This window comes from Myotis myotis, unplaced genomic scaffold, assembly GCF_014108235.1.
Source record: "Myotis myotis isolate mMyoMyo1 unplaced genomic scaffold, mMyoMyo1.p scaffold_m19_p_10, whole genome shotgun sequence".
NCBI lineage: Eukaryota > Metazoa > Chordata > Mammalia > Chiroptera > Vespertilionidae > Myotis > Myotis myotis.
The window spans coordinates 52,712,072-52,733,433 of record NW_023416314.1 but is presented as its reverse complement, the minus strand read 5'-3'; the positions used below and the strand labels follow the sequence as shown (position 1 = coordinate 52,733,433).

Sequence of the window (21,362 nt, the reverse complement as noted above, 5' to 3'; positions counted from 1 at the left end):
TGATGTGTTTTTCCGTCCAAAGACAGCCGAGAAGAAGTGGTCCTCGGGAGCATTCCTCTGCCCAGCTACTTCACATCGCCGGTGGGCCCTGAGGACCGCATAAGCCGCAAGTATTCCTTTAAGGTACTGCCCCCGCTCCTCTGGGGCTCAAACGCCATCCTGGGAAGCTGTGTTCCCACATAAGGCTGTATTAAAAGCAGTTCTTTTTCTGGGGAATGGGAAGAAGTTAAGCTCGAGCATTTCACTCATGTTAGCAGTTATAAATCCTTTCCACATGAGCAATATCAAATGACAAGTGCTTTCATTTGTATCGGAGCTGCTGAGTCCCCCAGCCTCGCTCAAATATTTTGACCCCTCTCTTCCTCTCTCTGTTAGTCCTGTGATGGCAGAGTGGACACAGCCCTTCCCTTGCTTTCTTATCACTGTGAACAGCCAGCCTAACTAGCATCCAGCCATTTTAGTGCAAAGGATGGTCCCTCGTCATGGATTTATATCAGTTATATTATGAACATTTATAGTGAGGGTTAGGGGGCCTGCCTGTTGAAGAGATTTTTAGGTTTGGCCATTTTGTTTATATTGTCGAAAAGCAAGTAGAATCAAATTTGGTTTACTTTCTGGATCATTGGAGTTTCCTAGGGAAATCCGTTTAGCCGTAAAACCCCTTTTCTATTTCCTTCATCGCCATAACTGATGGCCATCCTTTGACAGCCTCTGGCATCTTCACAGACAGATGTGGAGACTCCAGAAGGTGTGGTCAGGCCCAAACTTGGGGAACCTTGAGGCCCTCTCTTCCAGTGGCCTCCACAATTCCTCCACTGCTGATATTTCTTGGATTCCTGGGGATGGTGAGGGTGGATGGGTTGAAGGTCAACATTATTGGCAGTTGGAGTGGAAGTCTCACTGAAGCAAGTGGCTGCTGGTGCCAGTCGCCACGGGGAACACTTCTCACGCTGCTCAGGATACGAGGCAGTGACATGCATTCAAGCTGGGGTCTGGGCTCCTGCTCACACTGCTTATATAGCTTGGCTATTTCCATGTTGGGGGTACAAGAAGAGTACTAGGCAGTAGTTACTAAAGAGGAGGTTGAACGAAAGTCAAGCCTTAACCGGTTTGGCTCAGTGGATAGAGCGTCGGCCTGCGGACTGACGGGTCCCAGGTTCGATTCCCGTCAAGGGCATGTACCTTGGTTGCGGCACATTCCCAGTTGGGGGTGTGCGGGAGGCAGCTGATTGATGTTTCTCTCTCATCAATGTTTCTAACTCTCTATCCCTCCCCCTTCGTCTCTGTAAAAAAAAAAAAAAAAAAAAAAAAGTTAAGTTTTCCAGCCACAGATAGTTAAAGGACCATGGAAAGCACACAAAAAGACACCTTCTGTTCTCTGGGAGGGTTAAAGGGAAGTGTTGGTATGCAGTGTCCAAAGGCGTCATTGGCAAGTGATCGTCTGCATCAGCATTTTGATCTGGGGTACACTGTGGTGGTTGAAAAGTCAGGTCTCATTTTCCTCCACCTCCTTCCCGAGCTTATGCTTCAGCTTTGTTCATCGACAGGTGTGAGCTGTCTGCCTCTCCCCTGACTGTCACTCTCCTCATGACTCCAGAATTGTGATGGTTTGATTCTTGGTTTGAAGTGGGGATGCTCTCCCACTTCATGTTGCATTATGTGGTATTGCCTTATGTCTGCAAGACCTTTGATGATTTGAGAAGTGCTTTTATCCATGTTAGCTCATGGAGTGCTTGTGGGGAGCTGGTGAGGTCAGTATTATTAGCTTCATTTTATAGGATTGGAGCGCAGGAGACACTTGCCCAAAATCACAGGGCTGGAAGATGATGGAGACAGACCTCGAACCTGAACTATATCCTCTTTCAATTGAATTCCAGGGAAGGAAGACAGTTTCTTTCTCTTCCTCTTATTTTGGTTACCTCCTGCACGCACATGGTCAGGGGTGCGAGGTGATTAGACTTAATGTTCATTGTTATCATTTTAGCATAGTCTTCTCTTTAATTGTTCAAAAGTCTCTCCTGCTTATTGTGGGCTCTGAAACCAGTTTGTTCAATGGGTTTCAGGCTGGTCTTTTGCTTAGAAAACCTTCCTTTCTAGGGTCAAGTGTTGCTGTTGGGCAAGCAATCTGGGTAATGATGTTGTATGTGATTTTTGGGGGGATAGCATCTGGAATAGTCTCAAAGTAACTGATCATATCTATTTATATTCCATCTTAACACTTTCTGGGGAGTTGTGAAAATAGATTCTAGGAAAACATCTTTTATGTGTCATAGATTCTTTTCTTTAAAATTTTTTTCTTAGACTCTACTAAGAAAAATCCTTTTGTCTGGGAGACAGAAGACATGCATGTGCTGGGGGAGGGGCTTCTAGGGGAGATCCTTAGGGTCTGAGAGCAGAGAAAAGCTGCTGCCGGCAGACCTGGTGGTATTCAGCTGATTCTCCAGAAAGGACTGTGCTTTCCTGAGTATGAAAGGGTACCCTTTCCCTTTGGGTTACAGCATCTCTTTCCCCTTTTAGGGGTCAGAGTGGGTGTCCCCTGGGCAAGGCAGGATCCATGTTCTTGGGCATACTGAGGAATGGACAGTATTTGGTGTCAAGGGCCTTATGCCTGTTTCTAATGTCAGTTCTTCTCTATTTCCAGAGCTGGAATTCTCTGAGTGTTGCTAGGGCACCTTGCTTGAGATCATTCAGCCTTAGCTGTAGTGGTGGACAGGAACAGCCTGAAAGGTTTTATGGTCTTCTCCTGGTCTTTCTCCCCCTACTGTGCCTGCAGCCTGGCAGTCCCTACTCGTGACCTGGGATGCTGGGTGCTAGATGGACCCTGAATACAGCCAGATCTGCAGGGTGAGCCAAGCCGGGCTCTCTGAGACATCGCCTGCTCTGCTGGCTCAGCTGGGGCGCCTCCCCAAAGATCTGTTGGATGCACGGCCACCCTCGGCCTGTTGGTCACCTCTGAGTAAGCTTGGCCCTTCGGGTCCAGGATCTGGAGCAGAAAACAACCCCACTCAGCCAAGGGTCCAAGGATCTTCAGTGGGAAAATGCTTTAACCCTCTCCTGTGAGCCATTCTCCCTCTCTCAAGACCAAGGGGAACTGACCTGAGTCTGCAGACCCCATAGTGTCAGTGGAGAAATCATATCTTCCCTTTTTTAACCTATAGCGTTTCCTTTGGTTAAGAAAGTAGGCCTTAATAGGTATCAGCAGCACCTGTGCCTTGGTCACCACTAGAAATCAGAAAGATGCTCACGTCACATTATAATTGCTGTAAATATCTTGAGATATCATTTATGAGCATCCCCACCTTGAAATGACAGTAATTATTCCTACATTTGCTTTATGGTGTATTATTAAAGAAGCACCTGTATCACTACCTCACAATAGTTAAAAATATTTGATAACGATATTTCAACATAATATATTTCCTTTATTTTAATTGTATACTTAAAAACATGCTGAGAAGAGGTCACAGGATTCATCAAACTGTCAAAGGTTTCATGTGCCTCCCCCTGCACCCTCCCCCCAAATTAAGACCCCCCTTCTGAATTCTAGCTGAACGCCAGCCAAGAGATGAGGTGTTTCACCTATTTATATTCAACAGTCTTGTGTTCTGTCTGTGGTTTCACTTGGCAGGATGTAGATCCTGGGGATACAACAGTGAGAAGGACAAAGTCCTCGCCTTCCTGGGGCTGATACTCTACTCTGCATCAGCCTGGGGGTTATTAGGGAATAAGAAGAGAAAATGAAAGCTGCCATTTTCCTCTCCCGCTTCAATTTTATTTTGCGTCTTTTTCAAATCCATCTCTTCCTCTTCACTGTCACGGTCACTGGTCTGTCTCAGCAGCCATCGCCCCTCCCCTAGGTAACCCACTCACTGCCTGCTGCATAGCGAGTGCTCCGTAGTGTTGGCTTCCGCCCCCAGGCCCCTCTGCAGTCTCCAGTCCATCCTCCGCACTGCTCCTAAGTTGCACGTCTGTTCAGGTGGCGCTCCCACATCAGCCCTTCAGTGGCTGCCCACGGCCTACAGCGTAAAGCCCAGTGTTGGTTTACAAAGCCCCAGCTTATCTCTTCAGCCCCTTTTTTAGCTGCTCCCATCTTACACGTTCCCTCCAGCCATAGGCAATGGCCTGAAGGTCCAGGACATTTCTTGCCCCTCGTTTGGAAACTGTCCCAGGTGCTTCTTAGAGGCCATTCCTGGTGCCTCTTCACAGGCTCTTTGCAAGGATATCTGGGAAACCACCCAGAGGCTTCCTAGCACATAGTAGGTACACAGGGATTTTCAGTCAGATGATAGCTCTGTCCAACTTTGTAGTGCCTCTTGGGAGAGACGGAACAGCGGCTCTTTGATTGGCATACAGCACATTTCATGCCCAAGCTGCGAAGCGCAGTGAATAACTGCACCCAGCTGCCTGCTGTTGCGGCTGAGTTTTGACTCAGTTCCAGTAATTGTGTGCTTCAGAAGAACCAAAACAGGGATTCCCGAGAGCCGGCTTCCAGGGAATGAGGGTTTATTTAAAGCCTTTCTCACGTAAGCCTTGGGTGTGTGTCCCTCCCTACGCGCATGAGTAAGATAAGTCAGACACAGGTGACACCTGCACGGCTTTCCCGTGGGGGGGTAGGCACAGTGGTCCCTGGGCCTGACTGCACTGAGAGGGGGAATCCAGCTGTGGTGTTTTCCAGGTGTGGAGACAAGTGGGTGGGGCCTGGGCTTTCAGTCCGGAAGAGGGGAGAACGTGGTCCAGTGTCTCCTTGTTTTTGCTCCTGGAAGTGAAATGTGTGCTAACCTCTCTGTTCCGGGTTTCCCTCTCCTTCCTACAGGCTGTGCACTTGGGGATGCGAGCGCTCATCTATAACACCTCCGCCGGGGGCTCTCAGGCCGAGCAGTCGGGCATGAGGACCTACTACTTCAGTGCCGACACCCTGGAGGACATGAACGCCTGGGTCAGGGCCATGAACCAGGCTGCGCAGGTGCTGTCTCGGTCGTCACTGAAGAGGTCAGTCCCAGCGGAAGGTCCCTGCCAGCGTGCTTCCTCCTTAGGACGGGGACCCAAATAAGAACTCCCAAGTGCCCCAGGACTCACCACGAATCCACTGGCATTAAGTATTGCCCTCTCTTTGAATTCTGGGATAAGAATGCAACACGTGTTGCCTGTCACAGCCGGGAGGTCCCCTGGGAGTGGGCTAGCCCACTCACATTAAACAGAGGCCTGGGAGAGTGACATGACGGCCTAGAGTACACAGCCTTGGATCTTGACCTGTTTCCTTTTTTCTTCTCCTCTGTGTGGTAGAAGGGACAACCTTAGGACACCAGTTGGGGAGGAGAGAGAGGGCAAAAAGGATCTTGCAAACTGTGCCACAGACTGCCCACCGTGCTATCTTCCATCCGCCCCTTCCCTCCAGTGGGCAAGGCGAGGGGACAATCAGGGATCTTGGAAATTCCTGAACCTGTTGGCTGTGGTTGGCTCCCGGAGAGAGTTGGGTGGCCCCGGAAAACTCAGGGTGTGCCCTTAGCCAGTCCTCATGTGATACGGGCGCCCTTCTTCACCATCTGGACCCCTTGCTCTGCTTAGAGGCCTCTTGGACAATGGTCTTCGTTTGGTGAGGCCTCAAAACAAAAGGGACCTCCAGCAGCCTAAAGGTGGGATTGTTCGGTGACTGCAAATGGATTTCTCATGGTGTGTTTTAGCTTGTCCACCTTTTCCAATTCACGTGTATTTGATTAGGGGTGTTAGTGGTGTTTCCTAGCTTCATGCTCTCTTCAGCGGTTCTCAACCTGTGGGTTGCGACCCCTTGGCGGTCGAACGACCCTCACAGGGGTCGCCTAAGACCATCCTGCATAGCAGATATTTACATTACGATTCATAACAGTAGCAACATTACAGTTATGAAGTAGCAATGAAAATAATTTTATGGTTGGGTCACAACATGAGGAACTGTATTTACAGGGCCAGAAGGTTGAGAACCACTGCTTTAGGTGAACAGACCTTTGGTATAGATGGTGACCTCTTTCAAGAGGCCAGGTTGGGGTCAGGCCCTACCCTTGGAGCTTCCACAACACCTCAGTCAAGCGTTTGTCATGCTGTTTTTTTATTTTTCCCTTAGACTTCTCAGTATCCTAGGCCACAGGCAGAGATCATCTTGGTGTCTTCTGCATGATGATACAAATGTCTGTTGAATGAGTGAGAGGCCGAGAGAATGAATGAATATGTTGAATAGGACAGGACCAAAGACTGTCCTGGAAGTTTCCAAGTGGGTCCTGAATCAGTAACTCTCAACTACAGTCAAGTTTGATAATACCTCTAGCATTGTCATCTAGCCTGAGCTATTCTACTGTGTCCAGGATTAGCCTGTGGGCACTCTATTCATAGTGCCATTGGCAATTCCTTTGTCATCCCAGGAGAAGGGATGACACATTTTGGGCTTGACACATCTTCCAGTGCACTTGCTGGTCCCCAATACTCACTGTGTCCTACTTTTTTGTTATATATATATTTCTGTTTGTTAAATATATATATTTAACTATACAGTAAATGAAGATCTCTTATTTTAAAAAATGCAAAAAGGTAAAGACAAAGACATTCTTAATCACCTTCCCAAGGTCATCTCTGTTACCAGGTTAATGGGTATCCTATTAAACTATTTTTTATTCTTTTATAGACATATGCACACTATAGATATATATAGGTTCCTTTTGTGCTTTTTTATTTATTTATTTATTTATTTTAAATATATTTTATTGATTTTTTACAGAGAGGAAGGGAGAGAGATAGAGAGTTAGAAACATGGATGAGAGAGAAACATCGATCAGCCGCCTCCTGCACATCTCCTACTGGGGATGTGCCCGCAACCCAGGTACATGCCCTTGACCGGAATCGAACCTAGGACCTTTCAGTCCGCAGGCCGACACTCTATCCACTGAGCCAAACCGGTTTCGGCCCTTTTGTGCTTTTTTAAAATATATTTTTATTGGTTTCAGAGAGGAAGGGAGAGAGAGAGAGAGAGAGAGTAAGTTGATGAGAGGAAGAGAGAGAGGAATATCAATGATGAGTGAGAATCATTGGTCAGCTGTCTCCCGCACACGCCACACTGGGGATTGAGCCCACAACCTGAGCATATGCCATGACCAGAAATCGAACCCTGATCTCCTGGCTCACAGGTCAACGCTCAACCACTGAGCCATGCCAGCCAGGCTCTTTTGTGCTTTTTTAAAGTATGAATAATCACATCTTAATCATTTTATATCAGTGTATATTGATCGACTTTATATTTTGACTGTTGTATGATATTTCATAGTACCATACTGTATTTAAGCACGTGTTAAACTTGGGATAGTTTTTCTCTCATCTTTTACTGTAATAAATAGTCTTTTAATGGAAAACTTTCTACAAGCCTCTGCTTGTGTAAGTCTTTCAGATTCTTGGGTCAAAATACAGTGTATTTTAATTTTTAATCAGTATCACCAAAATGCCATTTAAAGAAAGCTGTATGTTTCACTAACGAGTGCTCATTTCCCTGAATCTTTGCCAATATTTGATATTACCAATTTTTAAAATTTTTGCTGAGCTGCTGCATAGGTAAATAGTATTTGATTATTTAATGTGTGTTTCCATGATTTGAGGTATCTTTTCTATTTATTGGCCACTTGCATTTCCTCTTCAGTGAATTGCCGGTTCCTGTGCTCTGCCCATTTTCCTGCTGCATTTGCTTTTGTCGTAGTGCTTCCTTTCCTACCTGCTCGGAAACCTGCCTCGCTGAGAATGTGGCTTACCTCCCTGCAGGGGTTGGGGGTAGGCTCTCCAGTCTTGTGGTTAATGGAATCTGTTTTCACCTCTTTTGGAAATCGGGATGCTGTCTGTTAGTCTCCAATATTCCAGCATTTTGCCTGTACTCTTTGATTCCCCAGAGGTCACCTGAGAGATTTATTGAGCCGATCTCCGCCTTCTCTTAGGGCCCTGGGATGCTGATGGCTGGGCCTGGAGCTCAGCCCCTGGAGAATGGGCCTCTCCCAGCTTCCAGAAAGGAAGAGAGAGAGATAGTTAGAAACATCGATGAGAGAGAAACATCGATCAGTCGCCTCCTGCACACCCCCCACAGGGGATGTGCCCGCAACCAAGGCACATGCCCTTGATCAGAATCGAACCTGGGACCCTTCAGTCCACAGGCTGACGCTCTATCCACTGAGCCAAACCGGCCATGGCTTGCATGTCCTTTTAGAACTTGGACTCTGAGAGCCCTCTGGGTTGTTACGCTGGTATCTTTAGACCAGCAGTGGAAACTGGGTGCATTCTTGTGTCCCAGCTTTGGTCAATTCATCGTGGCTGACTAGGGCACTGGGTCAGAGATAACTGGAGAATGAAATTGGGCTTAACAAGAAAAGGCGCTGTGATTGGTAAGTCATGTCTGCCTTGAGCCATTCAGGATTAATTTGCTAGCTGAGATTTGGATATACAGGGTAGGACAAAAGGTGGCCTACAGTTGTGAGTATGTGAAACACAGAGTTTACTCTTGTATTATTATTTATTAATTGCAGTATTGGTCATTATAAACCTGCTTTTGCCCCAACCTGTATTTTACGTTTCCTTACCTGAAAATTCATAATTAACGGCCAGGTTTTGGTTTGGGAGGGCTCCATTTGTTTTCTCTCAGGCTGCCTTCCCTTTTAGGGTCTCAGGCTCTGAATTTTGTATTGTCCCTAGGTTTCCTCTGAACTTTTAGGATTTGTTCTTATTATGCTCTTAATAAACTCTTAAAATCCCATAATCATGTTTTCCTTTTAAAAAACGAACAGTTTGCCTGGCTGGCGTGGCTCAGTGGTTGAGCATCGACCTATGGGCCAGGAGGTCAGGTTCGATTCCCGGTCAGGGCACGTGCCCGTCTTGCAGGCTCGATCCCCAGTTGGGGCATGCAGGAGGCAGGTGATCAGTGATTCTCTCTCATCATTGATGTTTCTAGCTCTCTCCCTCTCCCTTCCTCTCTGAAATCAGTAAAAAGATATATATTTTTTTAAAAATCACAGTTTGTTCTACCTTCTGAGTCAGAATAAAGGCAGCAAATCATTTCCTCTTAATTTTATGAGAGATGAAATTGTCAGCGAAGCAAATCCAGACTTTAGTAAATGTTCTGTTTTGTGGGGTTTTTTTCCAGAATAAGATGTTCAGACATTTGGTTAGTTAGAATTATTTGTCAGGCCGAACTAAGCCTTCCCTTTCCTCCAGTTTGGTGATCTGCATGGGAAAACTTGCGTCACTGTTAAGGGGGCGGCCCAATAGTAGTGCTTTGTTCTCTCCTCTCCTTGACTCTCACCCAAATGCTTCCATGCTTAGTCATATGGGCAGATGCTTTCTGTATGAATGTGGCGTAGTAGGACTCCTGATTGCAAGGTTACAGAAGATGCAGACAGATTTACCTTGAGGGGGGAATGAATTGGTTCATGTCACTGGAAAGTTCAGAATAGATGTAGCTTTAGAAACAGCTGGGTTTAAGGCTCAGACAATATCATTATAAGTCAATCTCTGGGCTGTGCCCACTTCTGAATTGATTCTTGAACTCCATATAGTGGTCCCGGGCAGATCTAGGTGGCAGAATAGCTGCAGTAGCCCCAGACTTAATGTCATCCAGTTTCAGTCTAGCAGGAAAGAGCAGAGTTCATGTCCAGATATCTATTATGATTAAACAGGCTTAGATCACATTTACACACTAAACCATGCACCATGGCCAGGGAACACACATGCTGATTGGCACAGGCCTGGGATACGTGCTCCACTGCTGAGAACCAGACCATGGGCCTAAGAGTGAGGCAGGGGTGGATGCCCAAGTAGCATTCGGGCTGTGGGCAAAGGAAGGTAAAATGACGTGCACCATGAGATAAAGGAGGCGCAAACAGCCAATGTCCAGGGCAGCTGGTTCACCCCTTACTTCCTACTATATTGACCTCTTTTACCTTAAGTATCTCCTCACAGAGTGTAGTCTCTGAGGTCAGATAAGCCTAGTTCAAATCCCAGCTCCACTACTTTCTAGCTGTGTCACTCGTACAATTTAGGTATGCTGTTTAAACCTCGGCTTTTCTTAGTTCTAGAATTGTTGCAAGTATTAAATAAATGAATGGATAAAGTGCCTACTGAGCATGATGCCTAAGACGTAGTAGATACCCCTTTCACATATGCGGGCTTCCATAGGGTTTGGTTTAACAACATCATTGGCTCTCTCTTCTTTACACCCTTCCAGTTTCATCGTTAATCCTCTGGATCACATGGATGATGAACTTCCTGTGAGCAAATTACACTCTCTCCCTCACCAGGATGTGCCCCTCCCCTAGTAGTGTGAACTGTAGTTCACCAACCCAGGGTCCTGCAGCACTGTCCCTCAGCCTGCTCTTTATACCCTGCCCCCAGCCTTTTCCTGCAACATTCCCAGGAGCCAAGCTGAGCACTCTCACTGCACCTCTTCCCTTTGTCCTCTTCTTTCCTACACAGGCTTCAGGGTCTCTTGATAGATATTCATTCAAGTATTCTTGAGACCTTCCTCCCCCCCCCTCCCCGCCCCTCCTCAAGCTGTAAGGAGCATGCACCAAGCATTGCTGCCATTTACCTCCTGTTCATAGTTTTCCCCTGTTCCCATGTTCTTCCACTTGTCAGACTTCGGACTCTAGTTTTAGATTCCCTGCACCTCCTTGAAATCTGTCTTCCCAACTTTCCCTGATGGACTGCTTTTTCTCTTTTATCATAGGATGCCTGCCCTCTCTAACAAGCTAAAGCACTAAGCAGGGAGGTCAGCTTGCCCTCACAACTCACATCTGACAAGTGACTCAGATAGGAGGGCCTATCAGAAGGCCCCCTCCTATCTCTTTTCTCAGTTTCCAAACTTTTGTGGCCTCCAGTGTAACTATAGTTCTGTCTTGGGACTGAAGGAACTTACAGTCTAGCTATCATTGTAGTAAAATCCAACTTCCTTAACGGGGCTTTTGAGCAATGCATGGGTCTGGTCCCTACAGACACTTTTGGCTCATATCTTGCCACTCCCCATTCTCTATGCCCCAACCACACCGAAGTTCTTGAGTTGGGTGCATTTGTTCATGCATTCATCCATTAAGTCTTTTATTTTATGAATATTTATTGACAGCATATTTTGGGTCACAGTGTTAAAGATGCTGGGAAATACAACAGTGTTCAAGAGAGAGGCAAAGTCCCATGCATTCTTGGAGGTCAGGGAGACAGACCATAAACAGGCAAAGAAATCAACAAGATGGTTTTTTATCATGATCTGTGCACGAAGATGCAGTAAAATAGGATGATGGGGTTGGAGAGACTAGCAGGCAGGGAGTAGGGTGGTCAGGGGAGGCTTCTCTATATGGCGAAGATGTGGGTGTGAGGCCTGATTGATACAAGAAAGTCCCATATACAAAACTTAGAGGAAGAATGTTCAGGGCAGAAGGAATGGCACTTACAAACAACCTTAGGCAAAAATGAGCTTGTTTTGTTCAAGAAACAGAAGCTTAGGAGTGTGGTTGAATCAGAGAGAAAGGGGTGGAGGAGACTGTAGTGGCATCTGGGAGGTAGATAGTGGTCCATCTCTGGAGGCAGTAGGATCCCTCTGGGTCTTGCTCAGCTGCTCCCGCAGCCCTCACCCTGATTAGGACAACTTCAGCACACCTCCAGGCCTTAGTCTAGGTGTTATTTCCTCCTTCCCTCACCCTTCAGTGTGTTAGATGCCCCTGCTTGTAGCACTCTGTCATTCCTTATGCATAGAACTTTCATGCTAACGTTACATTGGCCTGGTTTCTGATTGTCACCCCTATAAAATTGTAAGCTCCTTGAAAATGAGAAGAGTGCCTGGCACATAGTAAGCATTCAGTTATTGAACGGGTGCATGGATGTTTGGCTGGCTGGGCAGGTGGGTGGGTGGATAGATGAACCAAATATCTATAGAAACTCTACCTGTGAGATGTTCAGCTGAGGACTGGGGATGTCCTAGAGCAATCTGAGCACTGCTGTGGGACTGGCGTGTGGGGAATCAGCCTGCTCGGAAATGGCTCTCTGCACTCTCTTCAGAGAACTGAATATTTGACCTTCCAAATTCTGATCATTTGGGGTAAAGTGTAGTAGGAACACCTCAGGTTGGACAAGCCCCTTGGTCCCTTGGCAGAAGTAATAAATGCTTAGCCAGGTGCAGGGCTTTGGGGTTGGACCAGATAGGGTTTGAGTCTTGCTTGTGTCACTGGTTGCATGATGGTGAACCTCTCTGAGCTTCACTTTCATGACCTGTAATGAAAGAGTAAGACTATCTCTAGCCTTGTGGGATTGTACAATGATAAGAAGAGGTCATGTATGTAATGAGCTTGGCTGAGGGTTTTACATTCCTGGGTGCGCAGTCAGTGATAGCCGTTGCTGCCATCATCCCCATCCCAGTAGAGATAATTTATTGTAAGTAATCCAGTACTCACGTGACTGCCCTCAGCCTCTCTGGACTTGACAGTACTAACCTTGCAGGTATTAGAGATGGGCTATATCAAGTTTGTGGCACACAGTAGGACCCAGCATTTGATAACAATAACAAAGCATTGGCCACAGATACTGAATGAGCCAGAACTGTGCCTGCCATGTAGGGCGATGGGAGGTGAGTGGGTGTGGCCTGTGCCAGGACTGCAGACTAGCTCAGGTTGAGCTGGGGCCGTTGAGCACCACTTGCTCAGGTAGAAGGAAGAGGGAAGGATTCTCCAGGCAGGAATGGGCAGAGTGAGGAGACCTGGCTGGCATAGAATACCTTTCCTTTCTTCTTCGTCTGGTTTGTCAGTCCTTGAATCTTCACAGGGGACTTTGCCAAGAACCATTCTGCCGAGGCAAGAGGCCCCTCAGCTGGGCAGGCTGGTGGTTCATTTATTCTTCGGCCTTGCTCTTCTCTAGGGGAGGGCAGCCTGGGGATTGCAGAGTGTGTGCTCCGAGCTGCCGGGCCCTCTGTTGTTCATCTAGAGCAGAGCATGAAAGGTGGCCAGATACCTTTCCCCTCCCAGGGGGACTGACCTATTTAACTCTGGGGAAAAGCAGAAACCGACTCCTGTCTTCCTTCTCTCCAGCCATTTTCTCCCTCAAATGCTAGGAGCGAATTCAAGCGAGCGAACCTGTCTTAGGGCTCCCTAGAGACTCCGAGTCGCTTTCTCTTCACCCTTTTGTGCAAGTCTGTGGACTGTGTCCAGGGTGGGTCCTGGCTTTGGAGCTCACTGTCCTCCTGAGGCTGAGGGTCAGTGCTCCGGACTCGGCGACTGTCAGCACAGGCTGAGCCGGGCTTCCAGGACAGGGCTTCTGCCACTGACCTGGCTCGGACCAGACTCTCCAAGAATATCAGTGGCCTGGCCCCGGTTCTCGCTGCTCGTCTGGTTGTTTAGGTGAATGAAGTGAATGGGCCGGGATCCTCCAGTGGGATTGCAACAGAGGGGCTGTATCCAACATTAGGACCAAGGTCCAACCAAGTCGCTATATGTTGTCATTCCTCTGCCCACCCGAGTCTTCGATTGAGTTTTAATGTGTGTGTTTAGCATTAAAATAGAGGGGAATGCTATTCCTTATTTCCTGGTGAGATAAGAGTTTGGGATCAGAATAAAATGATAACCAGTGCACAATTGCTTAGTATGAGGTTACCTTCCAAGTTCTTGAGAAGAAAACGGATGAGAGAAAAGTATCCTGGTCTGAGATGTGTTCTCTTCCCACTTGCAGTGGAAATAAGAATCTGCTCAAAGCAGACAGAGAGCATTGCTGTGATCTGCTGAAAATGAGGGCACGTAATCCCTGCAAATAGAAGGCTTAGCCCCTAATGCAGTTAGGGATTGCATTTGGTTGCTAGTCATAGAACCACCCGATTCAGGATGGTGCACTCAAATTGGGCGTTAGTTTTCTCACAGAACAGGAATCCAGGCCGGTACACCAGCTCCATGATGCCATCAGGGGCCCGGCTCTTGCTTTCTACCCAGGTTTCAGCAGGTGGCTGTCATTCACATTGTTGTCACCTGGCTCTCCAGCACAGAGGCCACATTCCAGACAGGAGGAAGGGAAGGGTAGCTAAGCCAGCTATGGTGCTTCTTTTAAAGACGTGAAGATGTCTGCGTACGCCTTATTAGCTGGATCTGTGTTAGTTACATGATCACCCTCAGTTCCAAGGAAGGTTGGGAAATGTATTTTTTTTTTTACTGGGTACATTGCTGCTTTGAAAAATAAATGGGGTAAGGCAGGAGGGGAGAATAGATGTTGGGAGGCAACCATTTGCATGTGAAGGCACACTGTGGGCCAGACATGCGCTGTGCTTATTCTGTGCATTGTCCCCTTTAATCCTCACAACAACCAAGGAAGGCAGGGGCTGACGTCCCCATTTTGCATAGAAGGAACCTGAAACCAGAGAGGTCAGGGACTTGCCCAGGGGCACCCAGCGTATACTGGGGTGAAGCCAGCACTTGAGTCCAGGCCTGACTAGCTCGAAATCCTACGCCCTCTGCATTTGTTGTGCTCGGGAAGTGATATATATGGTCCAAATGGTCATCAAATGTCAGAAGTTTCCCATGTTTTGAACAATATCTGACTCCAGGTGCTTACAGTGATCGCAGTGGCCTGCACAGGAAAGGCTGTGTCATCTTAGCTACACGTCTGTGCCCTACATGGCCAGCGTCTGAGTGACACAATCATTGACAGCCAAGGGTGCTTCATTTTTCCCATCGCTGTGCTCCATTGAGCATGGCAAATCTATTTTGTGACAGGTCTCCTGATTTGAGAAGTCATGTGTTAAATTGTTGGGAATATAAGGAGACAGGGAGAAAGCCAAAAAAACATTTTTGCCTTCACGCCTATAACTTAGTAAATTCAATGTTGAAGTCGGATAAGGTGGGGGAGTAGGGAGCATTACCTCCCCTTTCTTACCTGTAGCTATAGGTTACACATTTTGGGCACAAAGGCGTTTTCTCTATGGCCCAGCAGCCATGGGACTAGGAGTTGTTCATAACCGCAAGTCTTAGGGCCTAGAATGCTGCCAGACTACCCTTCTTTTAGCTGCTCTCTAAAGCTTTGTTTTGTAGTAAATGTTGGTGTAAATCTCAAGAAAAGGATTTGTCATTCCTTATCAAATTTATCTTCAGAAAGGACTGACTTATACAAGGGTGTGTACCTCATGTGTACCTGTACAGTAGGACTAAGATTGACAGTTATAAGTTAGAAAAGCCTGGCACACTCCACGATTTGAAGTCATTTTATGGGAACAGTTTATTAGATGGGGTGTTAGGATCGTCTGGCTTTGATGGCAGAAGCAGTTTTCTGTACTGCTTTCTCATGCACCCAGGTGCCCATCCAGTGGGTGTATGAGTGCTCAGTAAATGCAAGGTCCTTGACCAGGAAAGTCCATGTTACAGTTGGTTGCCCTCAGACACTGTACCACAGTCCTTGGGTCCTGTAGTTGAGGAAACCCTTTTCCCTTCAGTTCTTATGTCATACATGTAGGTGGTGTATTTACTTCACAATGTAGCTTGTATGATAAAGTACAGTTTATCTTTGGGTGTGAATAGCAAGGAGGTGCAGTTACTTACTGGCAGACCTCACAATTGGAGTAACCAGGTGAGAAAGCTCTTTGGCCAGGGCATGACCCAGAGTGCAGCCAGAGTTTAATCTTAAGGCAGCAGCCTTAGCACATCCTCCTTGGACGGTTTCTCAAATTTGAGGAATAGCAAAGAAGATAAAGGCCAACTTAAGCAATGTGAAGGCTACTGGTTGGGGTTACACTGATGTGGTTATGGAGGATTAAAGGAAGAGGAAAGATGAAATCAAAACCTAGAATGTGTACATTGAGGAACAGAGATGTCACTTCATAAATTTACTGTAAGAATTGCTTTTTCTAAAAGTGTAGAACCTGAATAGTTCCTGTATGTTCCTACTGCTGGAGGTTTTAGGAATGGAAAGGCCCTCAGAGATCATCATCTAAAGATCCATCTAATAAAGAGGGAATATGCTAATTGACCCTCATGCTGTTGCAAAGATGGCGGCGCCCACAGCCAATAAGGAGAAATATGCTAATTGAATGCCATGCCCTCAAAGATGGCGGGGCCCAGTCCCCTCAGCCAGGGCCGCCCGAGGCTCAGGTAACCAGGGCCAGCTGAGGCTTGTGCTGCCGGTAGTGGCAACAGCAGAGGTGTGATGGGGCGTCGCCTCCCCCTGATGGCCGGTCGCCTCCCACCCCTGAGGGCTCCTGGACTGTGAGAGGGGACAGGCCGGGCTGAGGGACCCCTCCCCCCCACACCCAGTGCATGAATTTTCATGCACCGGGCCTCTAGTATCATTATTAAATGATATAATAGGATTCCTTCCACTATAAGTAACAGAGACCAAACTCAAACTAGCTTAATGAGAAAGAGAAGTTATTGGTTCACAAACAAAAAGTCCAAATATTTATCTGGTTTAGGTATGGCTAAATCTAGGATGTAAATGCAGCAGCATTCCCATTGTATGCTTTCATGTTGAAATGAGAGATGTCTGGCTTGGCTATTTGAAGACTGATGGATCTCAAGGCCAGGACTTTTCACCATGGGGCACAAGTAGACTGGCTGCCCCATCCAAGGGCCTCTGGTAATTTTCCTGGTTCTTCTGGGATGGAGTGTGTTCCCTTCCCTGCCTCCCCAGTCTAAATGCTGCAAAGCTTGTGGAGCCGCTGCTGTGTCCCTGGTACCAGATAGTGGGAATGTTCCTTATGCTGCCATTGCTCTTGGGGCTGTCTGTGCTGGCAGCCAGTGGGCTCAGGAGCCTTTCTGTCCAAGCTGGACGGCCTCAGGCAGATGGCAATATGGAAAGGTGTGAGACTATCACTGTATCATTTACTCATTCAGAGCACCTGTTCTGTCACAGTCTCTGCACACAAGTTCTGGGCATATGATGCTTGGCAAGATGGGCCTCTCACCATGTCTACTTGGGCCAGTTGGCCCAGTGTGACCATGGAGTTGGTTAAGGTTCTGATCTAGACTGGGTACATGTGGCTGAGGTGGCTTCCAGGAGGTGGTAACATTTTAGATCTCAAGGGAGTAGAAGTTTAAGGGGGTGGAATGAGGGACTGGGCATACAAGGTGTTCCAGGCAGAGGGAACAGCCTGTGCAAAGGTCTGGAGGTAGTTTGATTGCCAAGGGTGTGCTTTGGGGAGATTGGCTGCCAGCCGTGCTGTCTGGATCGGGCTGAATGTACTGCTGTTGTTGCAGGGACCTGGAGAAGCTGGAGCGGCAGGCAGTCCCCCAGGTCAACCACGCGGAGTCCTGTCGTGAGTGTGGCCACGTGGGACCCGGACATGCGAGGGATTGTCCTCATCGCCGCCATGAGGACTCCTATGGCTACGAGAAGCGGGAGCAAGAGGAAGAACGGTACCGTTCCCACCCATCCGAGGGCAGGAGGGACAGGAGCAAGACCAGGTCCCCGTACTCGCCAGCTGAGGAGGATGCCTTGTTCGTGGACTTACCCAGTGGCCTGAGAGGCCAGCAGGCACAGCCCCAGAGGGCAGAGAAGAATGGCATCGCATACGGCCCAGGAGAGCAGAATGGGACGGGCGGATACCCGCGGGCCTTTCCTCCCAGGACCAACCATGAAAAGCACAGCCAGAGGAAGAGCAGCCTGGCCCAGGTGGAGCACTGGGCAAAGTCCCAGAAGGGGGATGGCAGGAGGTCAGTAATAGATCTGAATCGCTGCTACCTATGAGCAAAATAACGCAATAACAGTCGCTGTCATTTACCCAGCATGCCCTGGGTAATGCTGGCCTTAAACTCTCTACCTCCTTTATCCCAAAAAATCCCATAACAGCTCTGCAAGGAGGGGGAATAGTCCCAATTTATCGATGAGGAGAATGAGGCTGGGAGGAGGGAAGGAACCTGCCCAGGGCACACAGGTAAGTGGCAAAGCCAGAGTTCAAATCCGGGCCTGCAGGCCTCCCGAGCCACACGAGATAGCATGAGGAGGCTTCTTTGTTCCCCGGGGCGCGCTTTAAGACAGTCAGCCCGTAGACAGTAACTCCTCTTCTCCTTTTACCTGCTCCTTCTCTGCATCCGGGAAGTAGTTATAGAAACTAGAGTAAGTGCAGGCCCGTTTTTAACTTCCAGCACATAGAGCGGCGCTTAGGCACTGCTGACTCAGGCTTCACCATGCCCATTCCTTCAAGAAGCAGTTTTCAATGATTTAGAGCACGTGAATCCTTGCTATTTGCAAAGCACTGTCTGTATTTTATAATTTTAGATTAATTAGGGCACATTTATGAACATGAAGAATTCAGGGTCACCCAGCTTCCATTGTCCCCAAAAGCCTCTGTGTTTTGCCTTCAAGACAGCAAATCCCCGTCACTGTCTTCAGGCTTGTGAAACAAACCACCGACTAGAGAGGTGAGAGCAAGGCCTGGGCGCATTCAGAAAGTGCCCTCGTGCCAGAAGGGCCCGGGGAAGTACCAGAGCTCAGGCCGAGTCTGCCACCGGCCTGGTAAACATGAGCTAACTGCCACACCTCATTCTCCCTGTTGGCGAGCCGGCTTTCCACCTGCAGGCTCTGCAGGCAGCAGCGCTCCCAGGGGAATAGCCCAGGCCTGCTTTCCAGCCTGTGGGTGTGGAGTGCATGTGCGGGTTGTGTAACCTCTTTAGTCTGGTCCAGCTGGACAGTTGTGAGGGTAGATGGTGAGAAGTCACAGTGGAACCCCCTAAGCAATTGGTGGACATTGTTGTGGGCCAGACCAGGAGGAGGAGGGCCTTTTGTGTCAGAGCTGAGATGCTTGCCCATCCCCACTGGGACTGACCAGGTGTCAGTTCTGTTTGTTCGCATTTGGTGTCTTATGGAAAACGGAAGCTCTGCTCAAGGACACGGGAGGGGGCTGCCATGCTCGGTGCTGGACAAGGTGGTTGTAAGTGACTTTCCTGCTGAATGAGCTTGGAAAGCTGGGTCCTCAGATTAATGTGCAGGTCCTCATATCAATGTAAGGAATTTGGGTTTTATTTGAAAAAGCAACAGGGGGAACCACTGGAAGGGTTGTTGTTTTTTCATAAGTCTATTTTAATTTTTTAAATTTTCACAGTTTAAATAAAATTCAGCTAGTTAACATAAACACAGAGGAAATGCACATAATTTACAGCCATGTACAGAATACAATAGCAACCCTCATATAAATGGTCAAAAGGTATCAATCAACCCCTGGGGTTGATTGTTAGTTATGACTTTGAAAGGTCAAGATTTAATTGTTCACATATACAGGGGTACACATTCAAAATGTTCGTTAACACAAAAACTGAGTGAAACTAGAATTTTCAGTTTCTAAAAGGAGTAGCATAAAAAGTAGTATATAGCTTAACGAGAAATATAAGGGCATGACAGAGAAGAGATCTGAGTAGGCAGAAAGTTAGTACATTATATGTTTTTATATAATTAAAATTCCTTCCAATTTAACTCATTCAGAACTATGTTCATAGGAATGTTGAAGTCATGATCAATATTAGAGGAAAAAGCTAAACTATTGTATTTATCAGCCCCAAAAGGGCTCCTATATATAGTACTAACAGTCTGGGCAGAAGAGCATGTAAACAACACAAGACAGGCATGACCAATACTGGGAGAGTAAAGGATAGATTGATTTCTAGCATTTAAATCCTTCAAGTTCAAATTAATATTTGTAGTGATTTAACACAAATCTAAAAATACTGACATGTTTATGCTCCAATAAGAGTAAACACTCATTATTTTTAACCCAAACTCTGTTGGTCCTAATATACTAATGCTTTTCTACAATGGGCATTAGGTTTTAGGAGACAAAAGGCTGGATTAAATGATCTAATAATATTCTATTCTTGGCTTCGAAGTTACAAGTCAATTACTTGTGGGCCTCATCCTTAAAGGCTGGGTCCACAGTTACATACATAATAAAAATTAAGACAAGGCTTTGGTGATAGTTTTTTCCCCTAGATTTAAAAGCACTATGGGACCCCACAATCACGGGGTTTGCTAATTCTCAGATTTGGACTTTGAAATTTAGGGGACTGTTTTCTATGAGCCACAAGTACCAGAGTTCTTTCTGCTGCTCTATGAGAGTATGCTGTTTCAGTATCTACTGCTTTAACCTGAGTAAGCTCAGTTAAATTTTGAGAAGATTCTACAATAAAAGTACATACTCATCTGAAGAGTGCCGACTACCTCCAATTTAGAAATAAAATGTTATCTGATAGAAAATAGATGAAAACAAAACACCATTTTAAAAAAAGTTCAATGCTTTAAGTCTGCATCTTTCTTTTTAAACATTTGCCTCAAAAAACAAGATTTACAAAGAAATATTTCAGAGGCAAATATTTTACAAATAATCTGTAGTGTGCCCCCCCCCCCCCCCCAATTATCTCTGTCAGACATAAAGTACACTATAGCAGACTGTGCTTTGGGGGAAAAAAGAATGAAAACAAACGACATTGCTCCTTTCCAGTTGTTGCACAAGGAAACGGCCTAAGACTAAGATCTTTTCCTTCCAGTACATAGATAAAACTCACTTTTAAAAGCTAAATATAATGCACTAAAGGTCAGCGTAAGTTTTACTTGCTAAATACAAACAGGAATATCACTGGAAGGTTTTAAGAGGTAAATGATATAATATTACTAATCCACAAAGCGCCTGTGGAGGAAGGAGGCTGTTGTAGCGGCGGGATTGGTGACAATGGAAACAGAAAGAAAGAGATTGGAGGTGCATTTTAGAGGCTTAAGAGCAAAATTTGTCAATGAATGGGAAGTGCAGGATGAGAGAAAGGGAAGAACAAGGAGGATCCCTAGAATTTTTACTTAAATAACTGGGTGGTTCTGATGTGGGGAGGGTTTAGAAACTAGTTTGGGGGGAAATTAGGGTTTCCATGTTGGACATAGAAGTTTGAGAAACCTATTAGCTATCCAAGGGCAGATGTCATGTAGGCAGTTAGATATGGATGGTGATGTTGAGGTTTGAGGGCTGGTTGGACATGCTAATTGGGGGCAATCAGCATGTAAATGGTACCCCAACACTTAGCAGTTAGCAGCAGGAGAGGGATCCTGGAGAGTAGACTGTGGTCAAAGAGAAACTCTCATGATAAGTTAGTCATTTCCTCTTCTGTGCGATTCTTAGGAACTGAAGTCTGTGTGTAGCTGGCTTGGGGAGAAAAAAGCAGGAGAAACCAGACGTCGGGGGCAGATAGGAAGGGCAAGGGTTGACCCTGATGAGCCTGTATTTCCTGATGGGGAGTTTGGATTTAAGCTTGAGGCCGTGAAGCCATTGGTGGACGTCGAGCAGCAGCCTGGCATGGCACTGTTACTGAGAATGGTTCACAAGGCATTGGCAGAGGAGCGGTATGGTAGAAGGAATTCTACAAGCTGAGTGACTGCTA

General features: G+C 46.8%; 1 protein-coding gene across 8 annotated transcripts in view; it reads left to right on the top strand.

Moving 5' to 3' along the window:
- PLEKHA7 (pleckstrin homology domain containing A7) overlaps positions 1-21,362 on the top strand; it is a 210,080-nt gene that overhangs the window by 144,724 nt on the left and 43,994 nt on the right. For all 8 annotated transcript variants that reach the window (XR_004970439.1, XM_036325534.1, XM_036325535.1 and 5 more), the window contains 3 exons: positions 23-123; positions 4,814-4,989; positions 17,205-17,660. Coding sequence is in view for 7 of the 8 variants with exons in the window: in XM_036325534.1 (XP_036181427.1) it covers positions 23-123; positions 4,814-4,989; positions 17,205-17,660 (733 nt within the window). In the remaining variant the exon portion in view is untranslated. The remainder of the gene's footprint in view (positions 1-22; positions 124-4,813; positions 4,990-17,204; positions 17,661-21,362) is intronic.